Consider the following 25297-nt stretch of genomic DNA (forward strand, 5'->3'; position numbering starts at 1 on the left):
AATTTTCGGCAGACAGGTAGGGGCTCACGCTGGGAAACCGGAGAGAAAACATTTCTCCAAGGTTGTCACCAAATTGAAGCTGTGAAAAATTATGAGCTTGTGACAAGTCAAATAAAGATCCACTTGGAAGATATACGTCGTTTGACAGATAATCTTATCGGTTTGGACTAGGGAGCATAAATTTCTTGTATGGGTGACGCCAGCGAGAATTAAACTGATGAGTTGTGTAACAGCAGTTCACGCTATAATAATATTCAACACAGTGAGATGCATAAAGACCAAACCACGCTGTATTAAAACAGGTACAGTTCGGTCGATGACCTTGAAGAGGCACACAATCTGAATTTATGACACAGTAAAAGCACTGCATTAAGCTGTTAGCACCTTGAAAATAGGAAATACTGTACCAGAGCTTCTGGTTGTAGCTGTGCCCACAGTAGAGTGGTTTCCAATGTCTGAAGTTGTCTGAATTACATAACCACCCTTTTAAACAGATTGAGAGTGGATGGTTACCGAGAGCGACTGTGTAATGGTTTGAGACAGATTATCTGGAGAGCTGCAGTCTGCAAAGTACAGGAGGTCACAGACACCTTGTGTTTCGATTTTTGGAACTCATTTGAAATAAAAAAAAAATGGTAATACAGAGACAATTTTAATGAATAAATCTGCGAGTAAAGATGACATGATGTTAAAATTTCATATTATGATAATTGTGACCTCGGCATTATTCTTCCTGAAAAAGTTAAAAAAGTTGTGATGAACAACGTGAAGTACTCTCAAGTTTTATATTTGAATATTATTATTATTAAAAACAATATTATAGCCAACACCATCAACATTAGAGGAAGAATGCAGCTTTAGTTTGTGATAAAGCTTTTTTTTCTCCAATAAAATCTTCCAATAATGCAGGTTTATATGAACACAACAGCTCCTGTTTTATCCCTTTTTGGGTGTCACTGCATCTGCCCTCTTTCATAAGCATAGCTCCATTTCCCTTCCTTTGGATTCCATGTAGCGTTTCTTCAAAAATAAATTGGGCGAACATTGTGACGCTCACCCTCCGTTAACCCGGGAAGGAACTGAAAATTAACTTTGAATGTTGAGACTACTCAATTTTTGATCAGTAGCTGGTGAAGAAACAGTGGCGCACTGATGATATTGTGAGCACAAACATGATCCAAGAAGAGAGAGAGAGTGAGAGAGGGATAGAGAGAGAAAGAATGAGAGAGACAGAGAGAGAGGAAGGGGAAAAGCAAGAAAGTAAGAAAAAAAAAGAGAAAGAAGACACAGATTGTACCACTTCCTCAATCAGAAGTTTTTCACTCTGTCAGATGAAGTGGAAAGAGCAGTGAGTCGGAGCAGTGACCTCGATTTTAAAAAGCAGTGGAATGACTTTGGTGTTAATGGTTCATCTGCAAGAGTTTTGTGTATATATATATATATATATATATATATTTATTATTATTAATGCATTGGCAATATTGTTCACCTGACATTCATGACAATAAATCAGAGGGAGAGGGAGAGAAAGAGAGAATCCATCCAGGCTAAGGCCTTAAACCTCGTGTCCTAATGAGTTATTCATGAGCCAAAAAGCAAAAAGCTTTGTGTTTGAAGCCTGATGCATCAATAGTGAGGGATGGGGGACTGCAGCGGCTTTCACTCAAATCCAGGTGGGCTTTAGTGATGTGACAGCAGAGCTAAGTTATGTCCACTGACCGTCTTTCAACCAACCAACTGGGGAATTAGTCACATGCAGCTGATTTCCCTTATCATCAAACAAGATGGGTCCAACATCGTATTTAATACTTTCACAGCGTGGATCCATTAAACAGCTCAAGATACAAATACAAAGACGTGTTGCATACCTCAACCTGCTGGCAGATCTGGATGAGCTTTGCCATTTGGTTTTCAAGTTCACTGTTCCTCTTCACCAGGTTGGTCAGGTTGTTCTCCAGGGTTTGCTGTTTGGGGGGAATGGAGGGAGGAGCAGAGAGGAGGAAGAGGAGGAGGTAGAAAGGACGGAGACAAGACACAACATTAACAACATTAGCATTTGTTATGAGCTAAAGTTAAATTGTGGATGATTCAACACCAAACCTGTCACGTATGTTTAGGGGACTGATATTTATGAGTGAAATGTGGAGTGACTTGTTTGAACTTAAAGGAATTGTTGGGGCTTGGCGGAGGTATGCACACTACAGAGAGCCATTCCAGTGTCGTTATGGTAACCTGAGTCTGCTAACCTTGTCATGAGAAGACAAAAGAATGTCTCTACTTTAATTTACGACTAACATCATGCTACATGATGTTGTTGGTGTGGTACTAAGCACATCCCACTGACAGGCATATCCCTCTGTAAGTATTTACAATTATACTGTTAAAACTGCAATAGAGTTACTAACTGAATATAGCATGACAATATCAATAATTAATATCCCTCCTGATATTTGACCTCAAGCAAAATGACGTCGATTTACGAATGAAGGCCCTTTCATCACATTGCATACATATTTTTTAAAGTTGGTCAAAAAAGAAATGATAAACTTTTCGTATGATAATATGAGAATGGTATTGACGCTTTATGGGAACGAAAAAAAGAAATGTTGCTGCACTTTATCTCTGCTTTACCTGCTTCGCCCTCTGTTTTTCCAATTTGACGCTCTACTCTTTTCATTCTTCTTGTTAGAATTGCTCCACTGTCGCTTTGCCACACATGAAATCCATGAAAAGTTTCTCTTTACAAATGTAAACACAAAATAACATAGTAAAAGGATTCAAATGCTAACAAGGTCTGTAAACCTGCATGTTGCAATATTCCTGATAAGAATAATGCAGGGTGGGTGGAAGCATGTACTATTTTGCTGGCATGAAAATGTAACACAATGTTACAAAAAAGATTTATCCTTGAGTTTTCTATATGAAAAAAAAAGGATATTGATTTTGACCTGAATTTTGCAATAACGTCTGGTTGTATTAAAGCAAATTAGTTTTACAGTGATTCGTCAATACCTGGAAATGAGCTTTTGAAACATTTGTAGAAAGAAAACTAATTGAGGAGATACTCCCATAATGCAACTGGTTGCTTTTCAAAGGCTTCAAATGCTTGTATAGCACATTTATTTAAAATATTGTCTGTGATATAATCATTTACTGTCTACCTGACCTCTCCATGCTTTATAAAATCCCTGCAACTGTAATGATCAAACACTCAATTACTGTTCCTCGGTTGTGACTGTTTGTCAAATGCAAAATAAAAGACGCACGCACACATGTAAATAAACTCACTCAAGCATATGCACACAGTACAGGAGATGAGAATGGAAACAAGCAAAGAGTGAGACAGAAATAGAACTGCCGTACAAAGGAAGCAAATCAACAATGGCGGCGACGATGATGGGCATCAAAACAACAACAACAACAATAACCACAGCTGCAAAGAGAACATCAGAACAAAGCAGCAGACGGGCGGTGGGTGTTTGAAGTGGCTCTAGTCATGCAAGTGAAAGGGAGGTGGGCTGGTCGAGCACCTGGCCGCGACCCTGACTGTCTGACTGTATGTCTGTGTGTGTGTGTGTGTGTCTGTCCTGCGGCTGCAGCGCCTCCTCTGCCTGTCACTCAATCTGATTTACTCTGTCTGCCTGTTGTCTGTTTGTCTTTGCCTCCGCTTAATTATTTATCTCACCGCTGACGTCCCTCCCTGCATCACTTCCTTATCCTTCCAGGTGTCTGCCTGCGTGCCTGTCTGTGTGCGACCCAAGAGGAAGGATATGGGTGGAGGGCGGGGAGGAGTTGGGTGGGTTGGTGGTGGTGGGACGGGGGGCGTTGGTAAAAGGCAGCCAGGGAACTCACCGCAGCGCTTGTCTTTGAAGCCTCCATTACCGCATCTGACACTCTGCCCGGGCTCACCTGATAAGCCTACGAACACACACATACACCCACATTTAGGTTGCACAGACAATCCTGATCGCACAACGTCTGCCTCCTGAACTCACAGCAGCTGAAGAGGAGAACTCCTCCCTGATAAAGTTGCCACAAACTCTCCTCTCATGGTCTCATGCACATGGTCTTGAATGCAGATGAGACAGTGTGGCTCCCCCTGCCTGTTAATATTTGTTTCCCTGCGAACTGGTGTTTAACTGAAGTTACAGTTTTGAAACGAGCACCGTGTTTGTTGTTGTTGTGTTGCAGCGATTTGTGTTTGTGTGTGGCAGAGTTTGAAGCGGAATATCAGTGAGCGGGGACAGATGGGTCATTAATTAGCAATCTGGAGACGAAGATGATTAATACATCAGACCACAGCTGTCTCCCATGAGACGGCAGAGAAACAAACTCCTCTGTCCTCTTACATACATGCATGTGTGTGTGTGTGTGTGTGTGTGTGTGTTTCCCTGACAGTGCAGGTCTATCTGCATGTACCTTTAAGACATATAAGTTTGCATATAGTCATAAGTGTTTGTGTCTGTGCATGTAGATGACGTCTGCTATATGTATATAGGAAAGTAAGACTCATGCGAGTGTGTATCCCCTCGATAAGTGACCACCGAGTCTGCCGCATGTACACTGGGTCCTGCCTGCATCACTTGTGTTGGTGCCCCGTTGGCTTCGGACTGGCAGGCAGGACAAGCAGCAGAGAAAGGGGAGGGGGCCCATCAACAGTCAACAACAAACTCATTGAAACAAACAACGGACATCGAGGATGGTTGGAACCACTGATAGATAGAGAGGGGGGAGGCAGAGAAAAAGCATGGATAAAGGGAGGGAGGCAGAGGAGGCAGGTCCCCATATATCCTACATGTAATCTCATGTCACGTAATCCGGGGAAGTCAGACACACATAATGCATTCTGTGCTGGGCTGAATGCTTTGTTTCTATCAGACGTGTGAGCTTTTGTCACAGCACAGCCATTTTGTTTTGTTCGGCGCAGCAAAAATAACCTCCTTGTGTGGCATTGCGTAGTGGTGCCGCTAACACGTTGTATCTTAAAGGGCCTTTAACAGTATTCACACACAAATTAGTTTGAAATACTTGATTAAGCAAAGCTAACAGTCATTTTGATACTTGATAATTGGCAATATTTAGGGTTACTTTCATGTCAAGTCACAAATGTCAATACTATTGAATAAAAACCCCAAAAGACATTATTTGGATTAATATCGTTCTTTAGTCACATGTAACCAAGCTAATGTTACCCTTGTCACACCTTAGCTAGCTACACAGTTATGCCTGACAGCTAGTGTGTGTAAATATTTAGTGAAAACTAAACTCTAAGTAGGAAATAGCTTGTGTGTGCAGCTTGTTTTTATCTAGTCATATCTGAATGTCCATTTATAAAACTTTCATTATACCTAAGCTAATTTTAAAAATTGTTTCTACCACCAACCGTGGTCATTTTAACATATTTATTTATTTTTGGAATTTATCGACACGTCCACCTATGTGTTTACTGGCGTGGAAAAGTAGAAATTCCAGGAGGTGAATCCGAAACAGAATCCGAATCCAGAGACAGACAAGAGATGGAGGGAGATGGAGCTAAATGAAGGTAGGAAATGGGAAAGCCAAAGAAGACGTGTCAGAATGTAGGGAGGAGGAAATAAAAGCCGAGGAGGAAATGATTGACAAATTACATTTCAGTTGCTTCAGGCCCGTGATGGGACTCTCTGGGGCAGCCTGCAGGTTATTAGCATAAGGTAATATCACTCATTCACAGATTCAGCTGTGGATGTGGCATGAGAGTGAACAGAGAGAGTGGGGCAGAGATGGAGGGGGTTGATGGGATGGAAATAGGCACCAGTCCCATGCTGAGAGGGGCAGTTTGGCCGAGTAGCTCCAATCTGGCCAGCCCTCCATATCAGTCCTCTGTCTCTGCTGTGGCTTCCTTTCCCCTTGTTATCCGTCTTTCTGTCATGCTCTACCTTTTTCCCGTTTCTACACTATGTCTCCTCTCCCCATAACCTGACTCTCTGCCTCCTTCCTCGCTCTGCCTCGCTTCTGGAGTCCTTATTCTGTCCATCTTGGCACAGTTACCACTGCAGCTGCTGACAGCCCATCATCTTGGGTTAGATCACCACCCCCTCATATGACTTCATCGTGTTGAGGGGGTCCTGGTCTCATTTCTTTACAGATGATCCATATTCCTCTTTCATATTTCAGATCTGTCGAGACTGGAGAGAGGGGTAAAATGATACGTCTTTCATAGCAGGAGACTTGGGTATGATGTAAGGTTTATCAGCCACACATCCATCTCTGGTTTAAGACTGCTGTCACAGTTTCATCCCTCGTCATCACTGTTCACAGACTCTGCACCATAGACTGCAGACAGATGTCTCCACTTCCTCCATCCAGAAATAAAGCCAGATACGAACGCTGGCATCTTGCTAACAGGGGATGGAGCCGTGGTGTCGAGTTCCGGCTGATACGTGTGAGCTACCAAATCCTGAGTCAGTCTCAGTTGTCAATCATGAGGTTTCACCCCATTTTTATAGCATCAAAATAAAACCAGAAAGTTGTGGACTTTGTTATCAGTGTAGTAAGAAGTAGTTAAATGAAAGAAACCAAGCCAAAAAATAATTTGATGTGCCATTATATTTTAGCCCATGTCGCATCCACTACCATGGAAACATGGGAATTATGACCTGCATTGTAACCATCAAGATGCTTTGTCTCCGTTTTTGAGGAGCTGTATAAATATATATATTTATGACCCCGGCCGGTGATAACTAATAAATCATTAATATAACTGTGACAGTAAATGTGAAAAATCAACAGTTGACAATTTTGGAAATTATATCACAGTTAAATTGTGCTGTGTTACTGATAAATCTGAGGCATGGGCTTGATCTTGACCTCTACTTTGTTAAAGGATCATTAAAGGACTTTTGCTTGAGGTCAAATATCAGGAGGGAGAAAACCATAAATATATCAAAGTGATTGGATTTTGGGGGGGAAACTAACAAAGGTTTTGTGCTGCACTGCATCACTTGTCTAATAAAATGACTGTCCAGTACCTGAATGTCTGGGATGCTACAACAACACAACAACAATAAATGCAACAGCTGCCACAACTAAACATGAAGCAAAACCTCCCGAGGCCGAGCATCCGACTTCAAAAGTCTTTTTCTTTTAATTAATGCAGGATCCTCCCCCATGCACAAGAGAAACAATGAGGCTGAAATGAGAGCGAGAAAAAGAGGGAGAGATTAAACTGGAGAGAAGAGCAATAGAATAGAACACGCTCACTTTACAGCTGTTGTGAACACAAGGCTTTTCAGAGTGCGGACGTGTCAGTAACACAAGTCTGCAGGGAAACTGGGGTTTTGTCTGAGGATAATAGTCAATAGGGCAGAACCCCTGAGACCGACGTACTGCGACGGAGTGTAACAAACGGTCACGCTTGTCTCATAATCCGCTGGCTGGTGCCCAATTAAGGGATGCTAAGAAGCTAAAAGGTTGGCACTTTTGGTTTCTATCTGACTATTAAGTAAACTTTAATTTACACCTTTTGTCTTTGCTCGTCATTTAGGGGAAGTATCAACTCAATATAAAGCAATAAATGTACAACAAAGAAAATGTGATCTAATTTAACAGTGAATTTTAAACTTTGATTACTAGTGTTTGCTCTTAATGCGATGCGACAGATGAGTTAACTCCTGTGACCTTCAAGCTACGAGCGACTGCGTGAACACTCGGGGGATCTCTGAACAGCGGGAGCAGACGGAAAGAAGATGCTTACTTTCGTTTCATTTGAAGTCTTCTGGGAAAAATTTTATAAAATAAAAAGAAAGAAAAAGGAAGCAGGAAACCAGGGAAAGGGGCACAGAGGGGCGATTGGTATACTGTCCCAGTCAACCGCTCTTTGGAGTCTGCTTTACAAATCCCTATTGCCTTTTCCTCTCAAGGCTAATTATAAGAGAAAAAAAAAGCCATCTTAAATGGACACAAATCCAATAGCAATTTAAGTTTTTAGCCACATGAGGGGATTAGGATCAATACGTTTCTCTGTAGGTTAGAAGGGGAATAAAAGATCGTCATGACTACTGAGCAGCGGAGAGTAGACACAAGCTGGCATTTTATTTGACTCTTACATATCCCATGTGTCTGTGTTGGATTTCATCTTCCCAATTACTTGTTTTGGTTTGGGACAGAATGACTCAGAACTATTAGAAATAAGCTTTAAAAAAAGGACAAAGAATAAGAAAAGACAGAAATAAATGCATGAAAGAAAGTCATATCCCAGACTGTCTCGAAAAACTTCTGTGGATCTTCATTAGATAATTTAATATCAGATCAGAGGCAGAGACAGAGAATGGTGTGATATCTAAATGTAAAGATGCAGTGGATTTACAGGGGGCCAGACAGAGATGAAGTGGGGTTAGTAGAAAACAGTGAATATGGTGGAATGGATTTAAAGGATCTTTCTGTTTCATTTCACTGGGCTTACGCTGGATTTTTGTTGGAGCAGTGCAAATTCAGTTTCATGGATTAATGGTGAGAAAGGAAAATAACAGATATACTAGTTGCTTGGCAGTGTGATCAATATCTCTGCTTAAAAGAGAGCAACGGAGAAGAATTGACCAGATCCTACAGTCTTTGGAATGGGTAACTGGAGAAAGTTTATGCAGACAAGGGAAGAACATTCAAACTCCATTCAGAAAGGCCCTGGCCAAGTCGGGAATCGAACCTTCTTGCCGAGAGGCGCTGTGAGACGGTGTGAGGTATTTACTGAATCTATATCTAATGCTTGTGATAGAAAACTGAATTGACAACATATATTACTGGCTTTTCAGACATGTAATGACTAGACTTTTATTCTAAATTTGAAAGTTGCAGAGTGGTCAAAGTCTGGAGCAGAAGTTGAACCCGGACTGATGCAACAGATCCAGTATCTTTCTTATCTGTCTGACACTGTTCCAACTCTTATTTCAGCTCAGTGTGTCCATCTGAAGCCCTCGTCTCTTCATTGATTCATGAACTACTTTCCCCCTGCACACACCAGAACCTACAGTATATTATAGATCAGCAGGTACGAGTGGATCAAAATAGTTTCATCATCCCAGTGTAGTGCGCTGCGCAGCTCATAACAGATCCTTGTTATCCATGTCCAGCCGTATCCACAGTAGATGATATCATTAGGCTGATGCCGCTGGCTGTGGGCAAGATAAGGATTATTCCTGTCCTCAAGACTCAAGCTGTAGCCGACCACTGTGACTCCTGACTGAAGACATTATCATCAGTGTGGCTCAGCCCGGGTGCTTTGTGCAGATGGAGGCTGTAGCGCGGCTCTCATTGGGTGGCATCAGAGGCCAGAATAAAACATCAATACTCAGGTAGAAGTCTTCTTATGTGCAATATTGACAGGAACAAAGCACCGAGCTCTGTAGTGATTACGATAGTTATATCTGAAACCGCTATGGTGGGGTTGTCTAATGTGTGGGAACAATGTGATGGACACAGCAGCACTGAAAGAGGCAGAGATTGTAAGATAGAAGAAACATGAATATGATCACAAACAGCAGCTCAGGATGCACGCTGCATGTCTGGGTTGGTGTGATTGATTTCTTGCTTGGTACGTTTCACCCACAGATAACTGTTCAAACAATGCTGAATTGAAATCAAGATGTTTCCAGGAGATTTACTAACTGCTGGAAACTGTAGCAGTACAATGTGACAGATGGAAACAAAACACATTTAAAAGAAGGAAAATTTGTATAGGCAGTAAAAAGTAAAGGGTTACTCTGTTAAATGTATAATAGGCAACACAACTTCAGCCGCTAGGCGTCTCTCAATCAAAAACAATAACAAAAGACCTGGTTTAATGATGTTGTGAAGCAGCTTGAAAATCTATGTGATGTAACTAAGGCAAAAATCATGTACACAGATGAGGTAATGTATTCAAGTTTCATTCAAGAGTGTGGTCTTTCAGTTTGAGAGCAGGAATTATTGATTTAAGGTTTAGAGTTTGTAATACTTTCACAGCCCCTGCGTGTGTCTGATAATTCCTCCGCTTTCCGGCTCTTAACTTTTTTAGGGTGCCTACTATATCTTCCAGAAACTATGAAAAATGACCTGCCTTTTCTCAAACTTTGGTACATTAATACACCAATAAAGCAAAAATAAATAAAGAGATGCACTGTAAATATGACATACAGTGTTTGGGAAATATGCCATGTGTGACAGCGAGGGCACAGCCCAGCTCATTAGATAGTGTTTCTGTGGCTTATTACTAATCACCTGTCCTTGGTATTAACCTCCAACTACACCAGCTCCAAGCAGCAGCTCGCAGCACGATGAGCTTCCCTGTCCCTCTGTCCTCCTCCTGATTGGTTTCCATAGCAAATGGATCTTATTCAGAAATTAATTTAGCCAAAATTCCTGCTTAGCTACAGAAAGGGACAGAGAATGAAAAAAGAGCGCCTTACAGCAAGAGACACAGACAGACGGGGACCGAGCCGCCACGTATCATTGGCTGTAATACAATTTTCTAGCTGCCGGCTCATTGGTACATTCATATGACACGGTTATTCATTTCGTTATATTTTCTAAAATGCAGTAACAGAGAGAGCAGCGTGTTGGGTCTGAGTCAATCTGACTGATGGGAACGCGGAGTCCTCTGCTGGGCTCCATATTTCTAAAACCCTTATGACACAGAAACAAGTGGCTGCCGCAGAAGATGTTTGTCAGGAGAAAAAACAAGCGACCTGATTGGTTATCTGGGTGCTGGAATAATATCCCACTATGAGGAATAAAACTTGTATTTTTTTTATCTAAATAATGCGGATGTGTTCACAAGCCAAGGATAACCTCGTGTTTTTTTCTTTCACTGCAGGAAATTTCACATCACTTTCCAATTTCATATTTTGCAGCATGAATCTCATCTCACCAACATCTTTTACGTGAATAACTACAATCAGGAATTGATTTCTAATTAGGTGCCAAAATCCTGCTTGAATTTAGCAGCACCAAGTGCTGTGCAAAAAACACCCAAAAACACAGCCGTGAGATAAGCTCGGTCGTCAATGGAGCCTTGTTGGCTAATCCGTACAGAATGCTGTTGTTCTCACTAACGCGACTTTAAGCCTGTGAGCATAAAGTGTCAACCTAAGGTGAGAAAGAGATGAAGTCAAAGAAGTCACATTTGTTTGAAGGTTACAAATGTGGTTTGGGGACGGAGCCGGGGTATTTTTTACTTTTTAGTTACTTCATCGCCCCCGAATCATTTCACATTGGACAGATGTTGACATGATGCCACGATCAATAGTTTAAAGCTGTAAATATACTAAGCCATCACAACATATCTACACACTGTGAACACTTCATGTCATAGGATCCAGCCCCAGCCCTCATTGGTTGGTCACGTCATGCTCTCTCATTAGATCTTATCCAAGGAAAACATGAAGTTGCTGAAAGTCATTGAGAGAGACTGATAAAGTTAGTGCTGGCAGTTGGTGTTTTTGTTCCCTGAAGACACAGCTGTGTACGCTTTGCCCGTGAGAACGCAATGAATAACTGACTTGACAGTTGTAAAGTTTTCATTGTGGCCCCACAGCTTTCACAGTCCTTGACGGTGTTTAACCATATCACTCGTGGCAAAGTGACAGACCAGATAATCTGACTTCCGACACATGGAGCCCGGCACATTTGTGCTTGTGGAAAATTCATGTGCACTTCACAAACCCTGGATATGTGAGGATTTCTGGTTGAGCTGGTACATTCACCTCAAAGCCATTTTTCTCCTCTGAGACACGGCTGCCTGGAAGGAGCAACTGAATCAGGCTGGACACAGAGAATATTTGTGAAGGATCGGATCAGTCATCATCATCATTGTGTTCTTCATCATCATGATAATCTCTTCCTATGCATCAAAATACATACGTGTGCATATATATATATATTTTTTTTTAAAATTTCTTTTCCTTTATTTAAATAAATACAGTGAGATGGTAAGGGATAGATGATCAGTATGGTCTGGCCTAAATAAAGTATCTGGCCCAAGGACACTTTGGACTGGGGGAGCCGGGATCAAACCACTAACCTCCTGGTTAAATACCACAAGGGCCTGAAGCAGCAGCTTCTCCTCTACCCCCTGACCTCATTTCCTTTCTCCTCCACTGTATTTATCTAAATAAAGACAAAAATGCCATAAACAATACTAAAAAACATAAAAATTACCTAATTCAATACTCTACAGACCTACTGCTGCATGTATAGAGCAATAGTTTGACATTTAAAATATAGATTTAGGTGGATTTTATTGTACGGATAAAAATATAGCTGGAAGCAGTTAGCTTAGCTTAGCATCCAACAAGGGGGAATAGCTCACCTTGCTCGGTCCTAAGGAAACTCAATTTGCCAAACAGCATCTCTTCAGCTCAGTAATTAACACATTACATTTAATATATTTCATTTGTACAAAAAGTGTAAAAGCAACAATTCACTGAATCATACAGGGGTTATGTGCCAACCTGTTTCTTGGCCAGGACTAATTTGCCAGGCAACTGGAGGAGGTTATACTGGTCGTGTCCAAGAAACAGTTTGGCTCATAACCTGCTGTAAATAGGCAGCAAGTTTTTGTTGTTTGTAGAGTAAACAAACAAAACACAACATGTTAATTAAGAAGGTTTGGAGACGCTGCATGGGAGAAGGATTGCTGTTACTTTGAGACGGAGCCAGGTGAGCTGTTTTCCCTGTTTCCAGGCAATATGCTAAGCTACGCTAACTGGCTCCAGATACAAAACAGTCTTCCTGTGGAGCTCTCGCTGGAGAAAGTAAATACTGTATTTCACTAAATGTTGAAAATCTTCGCTTCAGAAGAAGGAGGGCTCGGTGAAATGGTGTTGAAGCTTTACACTCCAGTCACCTTCTTCTATCAAAAGCAGATATTTAATCTTTAAGATTTACCTTGCATCAGCTTCCTCTAAGTGAATCATGCAGAACCAAGTGACTGCTGAAAAGAGGAAAATGTTTTTCCTTAAAATGCAAATGAAGGATAAATATACAAAATCAACCTCATCGCTTTACTATTTCATATTCAATTGACTGTGTTGACAACCTCACCTGTGGCTTTGCTGGAGGCAGGCTAGGTAGGAGCAAGGGTTTGTCATTTAAAATGTTGAGCGATGATGACGAATGAACCACCCTGAAAGTCGACATCATGGAATCTGTGAAGCTTCTCTCCACCCCCACTATTTGCTTTTTTCTGCCCTGCCACATCTGATCGCTCATCCTCGCTCTTCTTCGATGCCAGCCGTGCCCCCTCCTCATCTCTTCCTCAACCCTGACCTTCATCTTCTTGTCCTCTGTTTATTCATTCCGTCTTTATCACCGTGATTAACTAAATAACTGTGACAAAAATAATCTCGACTCTGAGACTCTCTGCTATCTCTACGTCTCACTTTAAGATTCATGCTATAGGACCAGTTGCCCTAAAGGCAGAACAGAAGAGCTTCACTGCAAACAGCCATCCAACTGGAAATGACACGTTTTATCTTTAATAATTGAGCTTCTACAAATTAATCTACTCTCTCGTTGGAGTCTGTTTGTCATCTGAGCGTTCGATGGTGCTTTACACGTCATCTCTTTAAACCTTCAGCTGCATAACAGGAACAATAATCTGGTGTGACTGACACTTTCCGAGCTAAAAGCTTTACACTTGTCAGGTTCCAGCAAAATCTCCAGAGAAGTTCATCTGAGCTCATGGACTTGCATACGTGGGGTTTGGTTCTGTGCGAGTGTGATAAGGTTTTTTTGGGTGAGAGGGTTGAGAGGCGGCAAATGCCTCGTTTCTAAAAGCACACGACGACTGGTGTTTCCAGCAGGGGGGCGAATGCTCTATATGCAACATTTATATAAAAACACATGCCATGGTGTGTGTGTTAGAATCTAGGTTGATGTTGTGCTGCCTGCTGAAGGGGTTCATATTGCAAAAATAATACATTATTATTGACGGTAGGAAGGAGGAGGCGCAGACGGCTCTGACGTAAAGCATCTGATTCCAAGGCTACTTTTACTGCAGCCTCGACTTTAGCCTCCACAAAACCATTCTTCTTTAAAACTTTTGCTTATCTTGACAGATCACAGCGTGGTTTTAACTCAGTCTACCAGCAAATATACTTCCCCCATTTCCCTGCCTTTCAGATTAAAACTCTTGCTTTTGCACAAATCCAGTTTATTGTGTGATTTGATTGCCTCGTAACCCGCTGGAAAGTTCCCTGAGCTATATGCACGTTGCAGAGAAACAGTGAGATTTCCACTCTGAGGCATTTTATCTCACCCACCACAGTGTAACCCCCTGTCGGGCCCTGCGGGCGATCAGTTGTAGAACAAAAAAAGACCCTGGCTCTCATCTGCCCAGGCGTCAGTCAGCAAATAACACTTATACACACACACGCACACACACACACACAGACGGAGGCAGTGGTCAGTGACAAGACAAAGTGTCTCCATTAGTATCAAAGCAGCTCTGTCCACCTTAACAGATGGGTTTGCTTCCTTCAAGGTGGGCGAAGTGATTTATTCTATCTCTACTGTACTTTGCCTTATCTAATTGGACCGACTGTGCCCAGGAAGCAGCACAGTAAATCATGTCATTATTATTTATTTATAGCTGAGGTCATGTAACCGTAGCACTGATGGCAGCTACATAACGTCTATATATGACACCTGTTACCATACCAGCTGCTGGCAGGGGGACCGAAACCTGAGATGGACACTTCAGCAAGACGAGTAGGAAGTGAAAAAGAAAAGAGGAGAGAGAGGGAGAGAGGCGATGTAAGATAAACGCAATTGATTGAGCGCGTAAATGTTCATGGCATCTGCAGATGTTCTGCTGTTAGTCGGCCTGTCACATGTTACGCTACAGATTCACGTGGTGGGAATCCCAGCACCAGCAGACTTAAGGAAGTGAAAAATTCCTAAGGCATGACAGCCAGAGAGCAAAATGCCATAGCTGAGGCTCAACTCCACTGCCCCGCATTCCTGATTTGTCCCGGCACCAGAGTCACAGAACGAGGAAACCCTCTGTACACTGTCTGAACATAGGGGAGACGCATTCCCTGCGTTCCTGCAATCCTGCACGGTTGTTTTTTCTGGCGTCAATATCTGGACCAAACATTCCTGTCTCTACGACTCCCTGGGGAGCTGAACTTCCTCTGCATGACCCCAGCAGGCAAGAAACTGCCAGGGACGTGTCTGCAGAGGAGTGACGTCAGGATCAGGAGGATGGAATTAGCTTCTGCATTTTAGTGAACACAATCTTTGTTGCAGTGTTACTTCAGCAGGTTTTACACAACAAATCTGGTCTGAGGAAGTTTTTGGCTCAATAAATACAGAACAAATCAATGCAATAAAACATTTTAAAGAAATAATAATTTTGTTGGAATAGTAAAATCTCATTAAAATGAAACAACCACATGCAGAATGGAAGAAATAAAACTACACAACAGATATAGTCTCTATAATAACTTGGTTGAGGTTTTAGGACAATTAAGGTCTCAGTAATAAAGAAAAGTAATGGTATTGGCTGGGTGGCTTTTACGAGCACAGGCAGCTGCAGCACATTCCAAAGGGAAATCTCTAAAGAAGTTATACAGAGCTGAAACAGCCAGTGCTATCAAATACAGAGACGACCGGTGTCTTTGTTTTAATACTGCATGTGGATGGACTTTTAAAACTATGGCTATTTTCTTAAATCTCATTTACGCTGACAGATCAGTTAAGAAAATATATGTAATTGAAACTAAAAGGAAAAGTCTACATTGCTGGTGCGTGTGTGTGTGTTTGTCATTATTTCATGCTACGTATAACATTACATGAGAAATAATAATCTTGACACATATGGTGACTCCCATAGGTTGACATGACAGCTCCCCAAAACTGAAGTCTGGATTTCCCCCTGGTGGCTGGCTGCGGTATAGATCATAAACCCTGCCTCCTCCATGTTAGCACAAGAGACATCGACCAAACTAAAGAGTCAAAATACATGTCAAAAGGTTTGATGCTATATAAGTGAGGCTGGCTCATGATTCGTCGAGCTTGTGTATTGACGGGACTTAGATACGGCAGCTCCGTCCCCCTCCATCCATCCTACCGTGATTAACCCCCGAATCCCTCCGCATATTAAAGCTCCATTTATATACAGTCAGTGATAACTACATGTAAGTGCTGCATGCACGACCTTAGATGCACACGTTGTTATGATGCGTCTTCTCTGTGGAGCTTTAGTGGAGAGGATGGCGGCTGCTGCTGTCACCACTACAGTGTCCGCAGAGGATAGGTGATGTGTCCCTTTTTAGAAGCCATAAAAGGGGCCCCGCATGCTATTAAGCATGCATCAGCACCCCACATCGGCTTTAAGAGCGGGATGTCGGAGCACAGCGCTGTTAACCTGTGTTCTCAGTCTCTGTGCCACATGAAATGTACAAGCTCCCAGATAACGACACATCACAAAGTCAGTTCACAGACTTATTGTCCGGCTGTTCCTCTTCTCCCAGCTCCTGCGGCAGAATCCTGTCCGAAATCCTGTAAATCTAAAAAACGTGTACATCGTGGACTGAACTTCTAATGTCTGGTGCCCCTCACACGACACACAGGTTCATTTGAGGTGTACACGTCTCCATGCAGTTAAGCACCCCAGCCCCAAACTGCTAAATACAGGAAACACAACTTTTTAAATGTACAATCTAAACACATGCAGACATTTTCTATTTTCTAGCAGAAACAATGGTTGTATTTTCTACATTGATTGACTTTTGCTTGCTGGTCCAAATCCATATTATGGTAATGTGTGTTTAGAATTGGTAAAACTCTTCCCAACTTTTTCTGTTGTTTCCTAAATGAATGTCCTTAATGACAAACAATGCAAACGTAACTGCAGAAAATACACAATCTACTTTCCTACTCAAACCTGTACATTTGTCAGTGTGACTGTGTTAGATAATGATGCTAATTATTATATTGTGTGCAAGTATTCTGAGAGTGCGTGTTTCAGGAAGCGGTGGATTCATGAGATTGGAACGCAGTGGAGAACATTTCTGTCTAAGGCAGCTGTGTCGGAGACTGAGCGTCAAGATGGAGAAAAGTGTGGGAGATTAAAATTCTGCTCAGCTTTGCCAAAGCAACAAACACATTCTTAGAAATCCCCGACTAGGCCTTTTCTTTCTCCTCAAGATAATGTCAAAATAAACATTATAAATGTAATCAGTCGTGGGTAAATGAGTAAATGTAAATGTAAACCCTATCCATAATCCAGAGATGTGTTAGAGTTAATTACGTTCTGAGATGGGACAAGGTGCAAGGTCTTTAAAAAAAAAAAACATTACAGGATGATACTTAACCTCAATAATGAATTTGAGTGTTGTATCTTCCATTCTACCACTAAACAGCCTCTGCTATAAAACAATAATGACTCACATATCAAACATCTTAGGCTGAATCTTTTAAACTATCGGAAAAACTCTCTGTCATTTCTCTCTTGCAGTTTCTTACCCAGCTGTCTGCTGCTGACGTTTGGAGGAAAATCACATTCCTAAGTAATGACAGAGATCAGACCGAAAATCTGGGGCTTTTTCAAAGAAATTCATCAACTGCCAATATCCTTCTGGATTAAATCTTCTCCTTTATTTCACTTTTTTTTTTCTCTCTCATCCGACCGATTCCTGACTGACCTTCAGACCAAAGTCATTTTGCTCTGACACTTTAATGGTCTTGCTTAAGGTGAAAAATGTTGGCCTTGTGAGAGGATAAGAAATGCTGCCTCAGTGACGTCAGAGCAAAGACTGAACACAGCTCATGAGATGATGTTAAAGAGGCAGGACTGGTGTCGCACTAACTTAAGGCGTTATGGCCCACATCCACTTCTGGTCATTTGCTGCCTTAAACAGCCAGTGTCACTGAGCTCTTTTCTCTCTGCTCTGAAAGGGAAATGATGCGTTTTACATTTCAAGCGGCTGCGATAGTGAAGCTGCGAGAAAAAGAAAGCAGCTGTCTTGGAGCCAAAACTGAAGTGGACAGAGCCGCTGCTTCCAAAAGTGACGAGCACTAAACAGGGATAATGTACGATGAGAACTATCGCCAAGGCAAACTATGGATGGGAAATTAGAACCAGTTCCAAAAAAACAAGAGACACTTCTAGTTGTAATCTCTGTAAAATTGAAGAGAGGAACTAATGCTTACAGAGGTGATGTTTCAACTTAAAGAGCAAAGTTGCCATTTTACGCATTCCAACAGACATGGTGAAACTTTAGCATTCATTTTAATCATATATTTGGCAACCTGATGTAACCGGTTATTTGGTTGTTTAATGCATTGGCGCATGGTTTGGGTTATTCCATGAAAACAGCGGCTGCAATCGTCACTGATCTGAAAGCGACAGTGAAGTGAATCGTAAAGTTGTGTCGGCCACAAAACTGAAACAATGGCCTGAAAAATTCAGCAAAGTTCCACAGAGCAGAGGAGAACTACAAGGTCGCGGGATAATTAAATCTGTTTTTCAATATTTTAACACCCCTCACATAACAGTAGTTTCATCAATTATTAATACACAAATATCGACTAAAGTAGCATTAAACATACATTTTAAAGTAAAGGAGTGTATAATTAATTATAGAACTTTGGCAAACAAGCAAAGCAAAAAAGTAACTTAAAAGAATAATAGAAATAGTTAAATGGGTGAATATTCAATGAGCCTTTTTAAATTCACTCTTCAGCCTTCCGATACTTCGAATGATTTATTGCTGTTATAAACCATGATTACTGCTCTGCTGGTGCAGCTCAGAGAACAGTGACCACAGAGCTATTTTAAGTTTTGGGGATGAATCAGAGGTCCCTGTCGTCCTGAGGCCAGTGACGACGTGCTATTCGTCTCACACCGGTGTCAATAGTTCAAACTGAACATCTTTCCACTGGTGACACACTATTCCTGCCTGGCAGCCTCACAACAGGATGTGGAGTTGATCACGCACGCAGCCCAGGCAAAAAGGAAGCACATGCACAGACACCAAAACATACGCTGGAGGAGAGAATTGAGAGTTCGATGCTGACATTCCACTCTCAGTGTAAATACTCCTTTAATTCTTTGCTGCCTTTGTCCCAAAGCCACACGACATAATTAGACAACTGTTATATACCCGTCGACTTTATCAAACTTTCACGATCTTACAAATTCCCCAGAGACACGGAAATGTAATTTCTAAATCAGGCCTTGTGGTGATGTTTTTAGACTGCATGTGTCATCAGTTTCCTCAGAGCACCTCCCTTCTCCTCATATAAATGTGATCTGTGCCACAGATTGCTGCAGATTAATACCAGGAAGTGCTTACTCAGATATCGCAGGGAAAATAACGTGGCACTGTCTGAAAGGGACGGAATCAAAATGCTCAGAAGTCAAAGAAAAAAATAACATCAGCAAGAGGCGAGAAGAGTTTTCCACTGTTGATTAATGTGTAAATCCTCTTATGTTGTGCTGAGCTGCTGCCAGCCATCTGACTAAAATACATAAATAGTAATGAGTTTATGATCAGCCATGCATTATGATGCACCATGTTGTACACACACATTCAGCCTCTGCAACAAAATAAGACACAACATATACAAATCTCAATCTGGCATGCATGGATGCATATGTTTGTGTGGTAGATAGGACAGGGACGCACATCTTGTATTTATCAGCTCCTATGTTAAACTGATTTTCTTTGAGTGCCAAAAGTGTCAGAGGCTCAGCTGAGCTTTGCTATGTTGTCAACTTCTTACAGCTTCACACTAAAATACACACAAGGCTGCAAGTTAAGTTTTTAAACTGAAAAAGGCAAAAAAGAAAATCGTGCAGGGGTCAACCTGCATGGATTTAAAAAACAGATATTGGGACCCAGGCTAGTTGATCCTTCTAAACATTTGTGCTGATATACAGTGTTTTTTAAGTGTTCTATTTTCATTCGAAAAGAATAATCCGAGCAGAGTGTACCGAGGAATTATATCCTAGGGAGCGTGATGAATCCTGTGTTTACTCCACGTGACAATAAAACTCTACAAAGATTTAATAATTATTTGAGGCTTCCAGAAGAGGAACAAAATTTAATAATCAGAAAAACTAAACATTAAATTGAACATTATTTTATATTCAGAATAATTTAATCATAAATATAATAACACCAAATTATAATATACCTAAATGATATTGCAGTGGCAATATGCAGGTTTTTTTAACGCGGGTACACCAGCTAGAAAAGATGATTGATTCCTCTCCCAGTGTCAGCAGAAGAGTTGTCTTTCTATTAGTGAGTCATGCTCGAGGTCACGAATGTGTCTGTAATCAATGCTTCTGAAGCAGGAAACACAGCACGAGGAAGCACCGTGGAGACCAGTGACAATGGGACGATGGTTGCAATTTTATATCTTTTACTTCAGTCCCTCTTTCAAATTCAGCTGCCAATCGCCAGCGTCCACGCTACCATAATAAGGAAGAAATAGAAGAAATTGGCACGTTCACCCGTGTGTCATATTTTCATTAACGCCAATCGGAGCTAGAGCCCAAAAAACATGTCTCCTGCAGAGTCATTTGACCGGGGAGTGAATGATGACTGTATCCATTCCTGTTGCAGACAAAAGACAAACGTTAGTGGGTGTTTGTGGGTTTTTTGAAGAAGGTAAAAAAAGTAGAAATGACCGAAAACTAATTGCAGACTTTACTGACACCTACTGAACTGACAACACTGCAGATATGCACCTTAGGAGAAGCTACATTATCTACTTCATATGATTCATTTCAGGGGAGCCTCCTACAGCAGTGATTATCAGCATCATGATGCCTGAAGTGAGAAAACCAAGTGAACCCTGCTCTGGTTTTATGGAGGTGAGCAGAGGCATCAGATAATGGATAAATGGAATGGATACATTTATACATCGTTCTCAAACATACACAGAGCAGTCAGAGAGGAGCAATGTGAGTTATTTCCCTCCTCCTGTGTTGCATTGTATCACTGCTGACACCAAAGCCCTTAAAAGCTTTCCACTTGCTTTCTGCATAAATTGTGCATATGCATGATGCAATGGCCGGGAGTGACTTGATAAGCTTTCTTTTATCATGACCCACTAAATTTGATGATATGCTGGTTTGATTAAAGCAGCTTTTCACAGCACATGCATGATGCATCGACAGGACGCCAGTGAAGTGAAGTGAAGTATAGGCTCTGGCACATCCACAAACACGTGCACGCGTCCTGATAGGCGCGTTAACGCATGCAGGCAGAGAAGCAGCGTGCACACGCACTAAAAGCTTTCAACTAGAGTCTTGGCGGCTCCGTTAGCATGACTCATTGTGCACCATCTTCCACTGTTCTCCAGATAGAACCATGATTTCCCTTGGCATCACACACTCAGCTCCCAATCACTCCACACATGTCAGACCTGCTTCGACACACACACACACACACACACACACACACACACACACACACACACACACACACACACACACACACACACACACACACACACACACACACACACACACACACACACACACACACACACACACACACACACACACACACACACGCACATACACACCTGTAAATACCGCACAGGCTTTCATAGGTTTGAAAGCGATTGTATACCCTCCTACACACAGAACACACTGGAGGGCTGTGAGTCTCCCTCTCACCAGCAACATAAGCGGCTGCAGTGGGTGTGTGGGCGACTGAGGGCGGGGAGGAGTGGGGGGTCACCTAAAACAAGATGGACCGACTAGAGGCCAAATGAGGGAGGGGGAGAAAAGGAGTGAGAGAGAGCAGGTGGAAAGGATGTTGTTTGTGTACCTGCATTCGCAAAACTAGCGCATAACAAGGCTGCATTGTATTGCTGTGCAGCGCTGTTTGCAGTGTGCTACCAATATCATCCATAAAGTTGTTAGTGTCCATGCAGACAGTCAGATTCCATAGTTTGAGAAGTAGTCTTTCATTTTTCAATCTGTGTACCAGTCACTTGCAATCTATTGCATCTGAGAGCGAAGTTCGTGCATGTGCACCCCTGCTGCTGCCACGGTTTAAGAAATGCTGCAGAGAAAGAGTAACGAAATTCATGGATCTCGCCATTTATTTGGATCTGCCTCAAAATGTAATCATTCTTACTTAGTGACAGTGTGAGAGGTCGACGACAGAAAGGGGGGGATCAAAATAATATGAAGGTTGTCAGTCTTTGCAAAAAGAAACAGTGAGGAGGAGAAGAAGAAGAATCCAGCTTGGCTGAGCACTTGACATGGCAGCCTTTTTAATTTCCTCGTAGAGTCATTACTGCCAGTGTTTAGCATATAGTCAGATTAGGTGAGCCGAACCCGTATTTTGTGTTTTGGCCTGAATCTGTGTGTGTGAAAAGAGAGTTGGGACGTGAGTGTGGGTGTGATTAAATGCTTGTGATCATGCACACGTGTGCGAACTCCCTGCTGGAATTAGCAAAGCAAAAACTGTACATGAATGCAGCGGTGGCGCAGTCAGCAGCAGGAGCAGACGGGCTGCACAGTAAAAAAGTTTGTGGCTTAAGGAGCTTAGACGGAAGGGAAGTAGAAGATAGAAGGGGGGGGGGCGTTAAGCAAGCAAAGAAAGCAAAAGGGTAGAGAGGATACGGGGTGGAGGAGAGGTGGGGGCGGGGGGGGCCTCAGTGTGCTATGACTCGCTTCTTCCAAAACAGGAATTAATCCAATAATCGCCTGGAAATATTTAACATAGCTCATCATTCTTCTCATGTGCAAAACAGACTATCATCTAGTGCAAGTAAGTCAAGACCTGTCAAGACACTGGAGACACACACACACACACACACACACACACACACACACACACAGACAATGACAAATGACAAATCCCACTGCTGTAGCGTTAGCATGCATGTGACGCCGCAGGAAAGTCAAACATCACAAGTCTTTAAGTTTATCTGCCGCTTATGTCGACTGTCGGTCTGAGTGTCAGGACTGTCAGCAGTAAGCTTTGCTGACATGTCAGCTCATTAGCACTTGCTGCTATAGCACACACACCCTTCAAGGAGCCAGAGAGTCAGTAAATTAACTGCCAGTAATACGGAAAAGAAGAGAAAGACGACTTCTTATTCTTATGATGTGTTGAAACACATCATAAGAATATCTGCCTTTGTCTTGTGTCTTTATCAGCTGATCTTTTCTGTGTCTTTATTCTTCGTTCAGCCTCCTCTGCACCTCTAATTGTAATTTGTGTACCTGTATATCATCAAACAAGGACTTGGGCTCTTCAGATACTGTTGAGTTGCAAACGCTGTCACAAAGATGCGGGCGACAATTTCTCTGATGGAGCAGAGTAAAAAAGAAAACACTGACAAATAAACAAACCAATTTTGTAAAGATTGTAAAGGTGTCATGTAAATGATCTGGACGTACAAAATAATGCATTTTTGAACAAGTCAATAAAAGCCTGGGACTTTACAACCCAGAGAAAATGGACATTCTGAGGAGCCCGTGAATGCAGAGTTAAATAAAAAGATTGATACCACTCTCCAGACTGCACTGTATCTATGAAGCTGGAGCCAGCGGACTGTTAGCTTGGCATATCGTGATGACTGGAAACAGCGAGTATGCTGAGGTCCAAACCCCAAAAACTCCACTTAACAGCACCCCTGACATTCACTGTTAATCTTATCTGCTTTATCACTGGCTATGCAAATATGCTAAGCTAACCAGCTGCTGGCCACAGCTACGTAGTTACTGTACACATGTGAGCACTCTTCTCACCGAACCCTCATCTCATGAACACAGCAGCCACACAGTTCTTGTAGATTTCGCAGATCAGTGTACTGCATCAAAGCCACTCAAGTATGTCACCTCTTAAATCGCATGTTTAGTGGTTGCAACATCAACTTCATGAATGCAAATTAAAGTGAAGTAAATTTTGACCAGTCATTAATCCAGAGTGATGCAATTTAACATTTGCAGTTAGATTTTCTCTTCACCTTGCAGTGCTCCATCAGATGTACAACTAAAGTCCTGGGCAACGCACACTTTTTTAATTTGCTCTACCCAGCCTCTGGAACGCGATGATGCACTGCCACAACATTTGCCTAATTTAAATCCTAATGAGGCTGCAGTACAGACACTTCCAGAGCAGCAGGTGATGAGCTATTCTCTGCTACGACAGAATGTATCTTAGCTGGAAGTGGTTTCTGTGGATCTGATTGTGTGAAAACAAATTAAAAACTAAAGTGCAGTACCTTTATGCCGCGGGTCTTTTAAGCGAATCAAAGTAAGACACTATTAACAAAGTCTGCCAGTTATAAGACACAAAATGTCTTTGCTTCAAAGAGCTCTGCTTAACAGCTGCTGAGGGAATTAAGTCACTTCCCTGCAGTTTCATCTGTGCCACATTCTGTCTCTTACAGCGCCGGCACTTGTTGGCATTTTCTCTCCTGAAATATCCACCCGCCTTGCCCAGGGGAAGCTTACCTTTCCCATTATGTGTGAGAAATCATTTTGTGACAGTGCAGCTCCCAGCGTACACAGCACACAGAGGAAGTGGAGGCAAGCGAAGGGTAATCCAGAGGTCAGAGATCAGACTGAGGGAGGCGGAGGTCAAACGGAGGCTAGAGTGAAATTTTCTGTTAGTGTTATTGACTAACGGGCAATTAGAGAGGCTGATACGGGAACCGCAGCAGACCAGTCGATAGCAATATTAGTTACATATGACTGAAAGCTCAATCAATGGATAAAGGACAAAAAAAGAAAAAGAGGATGCAGAGCAAGACATATATTACTGACATCTTCCATGATTAGCTTTGCACAAATTGGACTCCCTCTCCTCCGCTCTGCCACGAGTGAGAAGAGGATTATAAGTGAGCTGCCACTGCCACTGGTGAGCTGAGCCCCAGCTCGGACTGGGCCCCGTCTCCTCCCAGATTTTGGGCCGACTGGGGATTTCAAAGTCCAGAAAGTTCAAAGCCTTGGACGGGGGAATGTTAAAAAAAAAAACACAGCCGGGCACGACGTGGAGAGGAAGAGGAGAGGGGGGAAGAGCTAGCTACTTACAGCAGCGCTCTCCCACAGTCTGTAGAGGATGAGGAGACCGAAGGTGGAGGGAGGAGGGCACACCAAAGGGCAAATGCTCGTGAAAAAAACTGCGATGCAGGTCGTTGAGAGGTGCTGAGCAGGTGGAATTCTGCTGACATGTTGAAGTAAAACTGAAAGTGAGAGGCAAAGTTTTCGGGTGGAGCAAATCATCAATAATACAGGACGTGGAATTGCATTTGGACTAAAATAAAACTGAGGTTTTATGCTGCGGAGCACATCGCCGCT

At 42.2% G+C, this 25297-nt stretch overlaps 1 protein-coding gene across 5 annotated transcripts in view; it reads right to left on the minus strand.

Annotated features, from left to right (window-relative positions):
* Nucleotides 1-25297, minus strand: part of mid2 (midline 2) — a 151308-nt gene that overhangs the window by 47195 nt on the left and 78816 nt on the right. For 4 of the 5 annotated variants that reach the window (XM_035160629.2, XM_035160627.2, XM_035160626.2 and 1 more), the window contains 2 exons: nt 3853-3918; nt 1869-1964 (listed from right to left, as the gene is read on the minus strand). In XM_035160629.2, the coding sequence (XP_035016520.1) occupies nt 1869-1964; nt 3853-3918 (162 nt within the window). The remainder of the gene's footprint in view (nt 1-1868; nt 1965-3852; nt 3919-25297) is intronic. The other variant, XM_035160630.2, reaches the window with a different exon arrangement.

This window comes from Hippoglossus stenolepis, chromosome 7, assembly GCF_022539355.2.
Source record: "Hippoglossus stenolepis isolate QCI-W04-F060 chromosome 7, HSTE1.2, whole genome shotgun sequence".
Classification (NCBI taxonomy): domain Eukaryota; kingdom Metazoa; phylum Chordata; class Actinopteri; order Pleuronectiformes; family Pleuronectidae; genus Hippoglossus; species Hippoglossus stenolepis.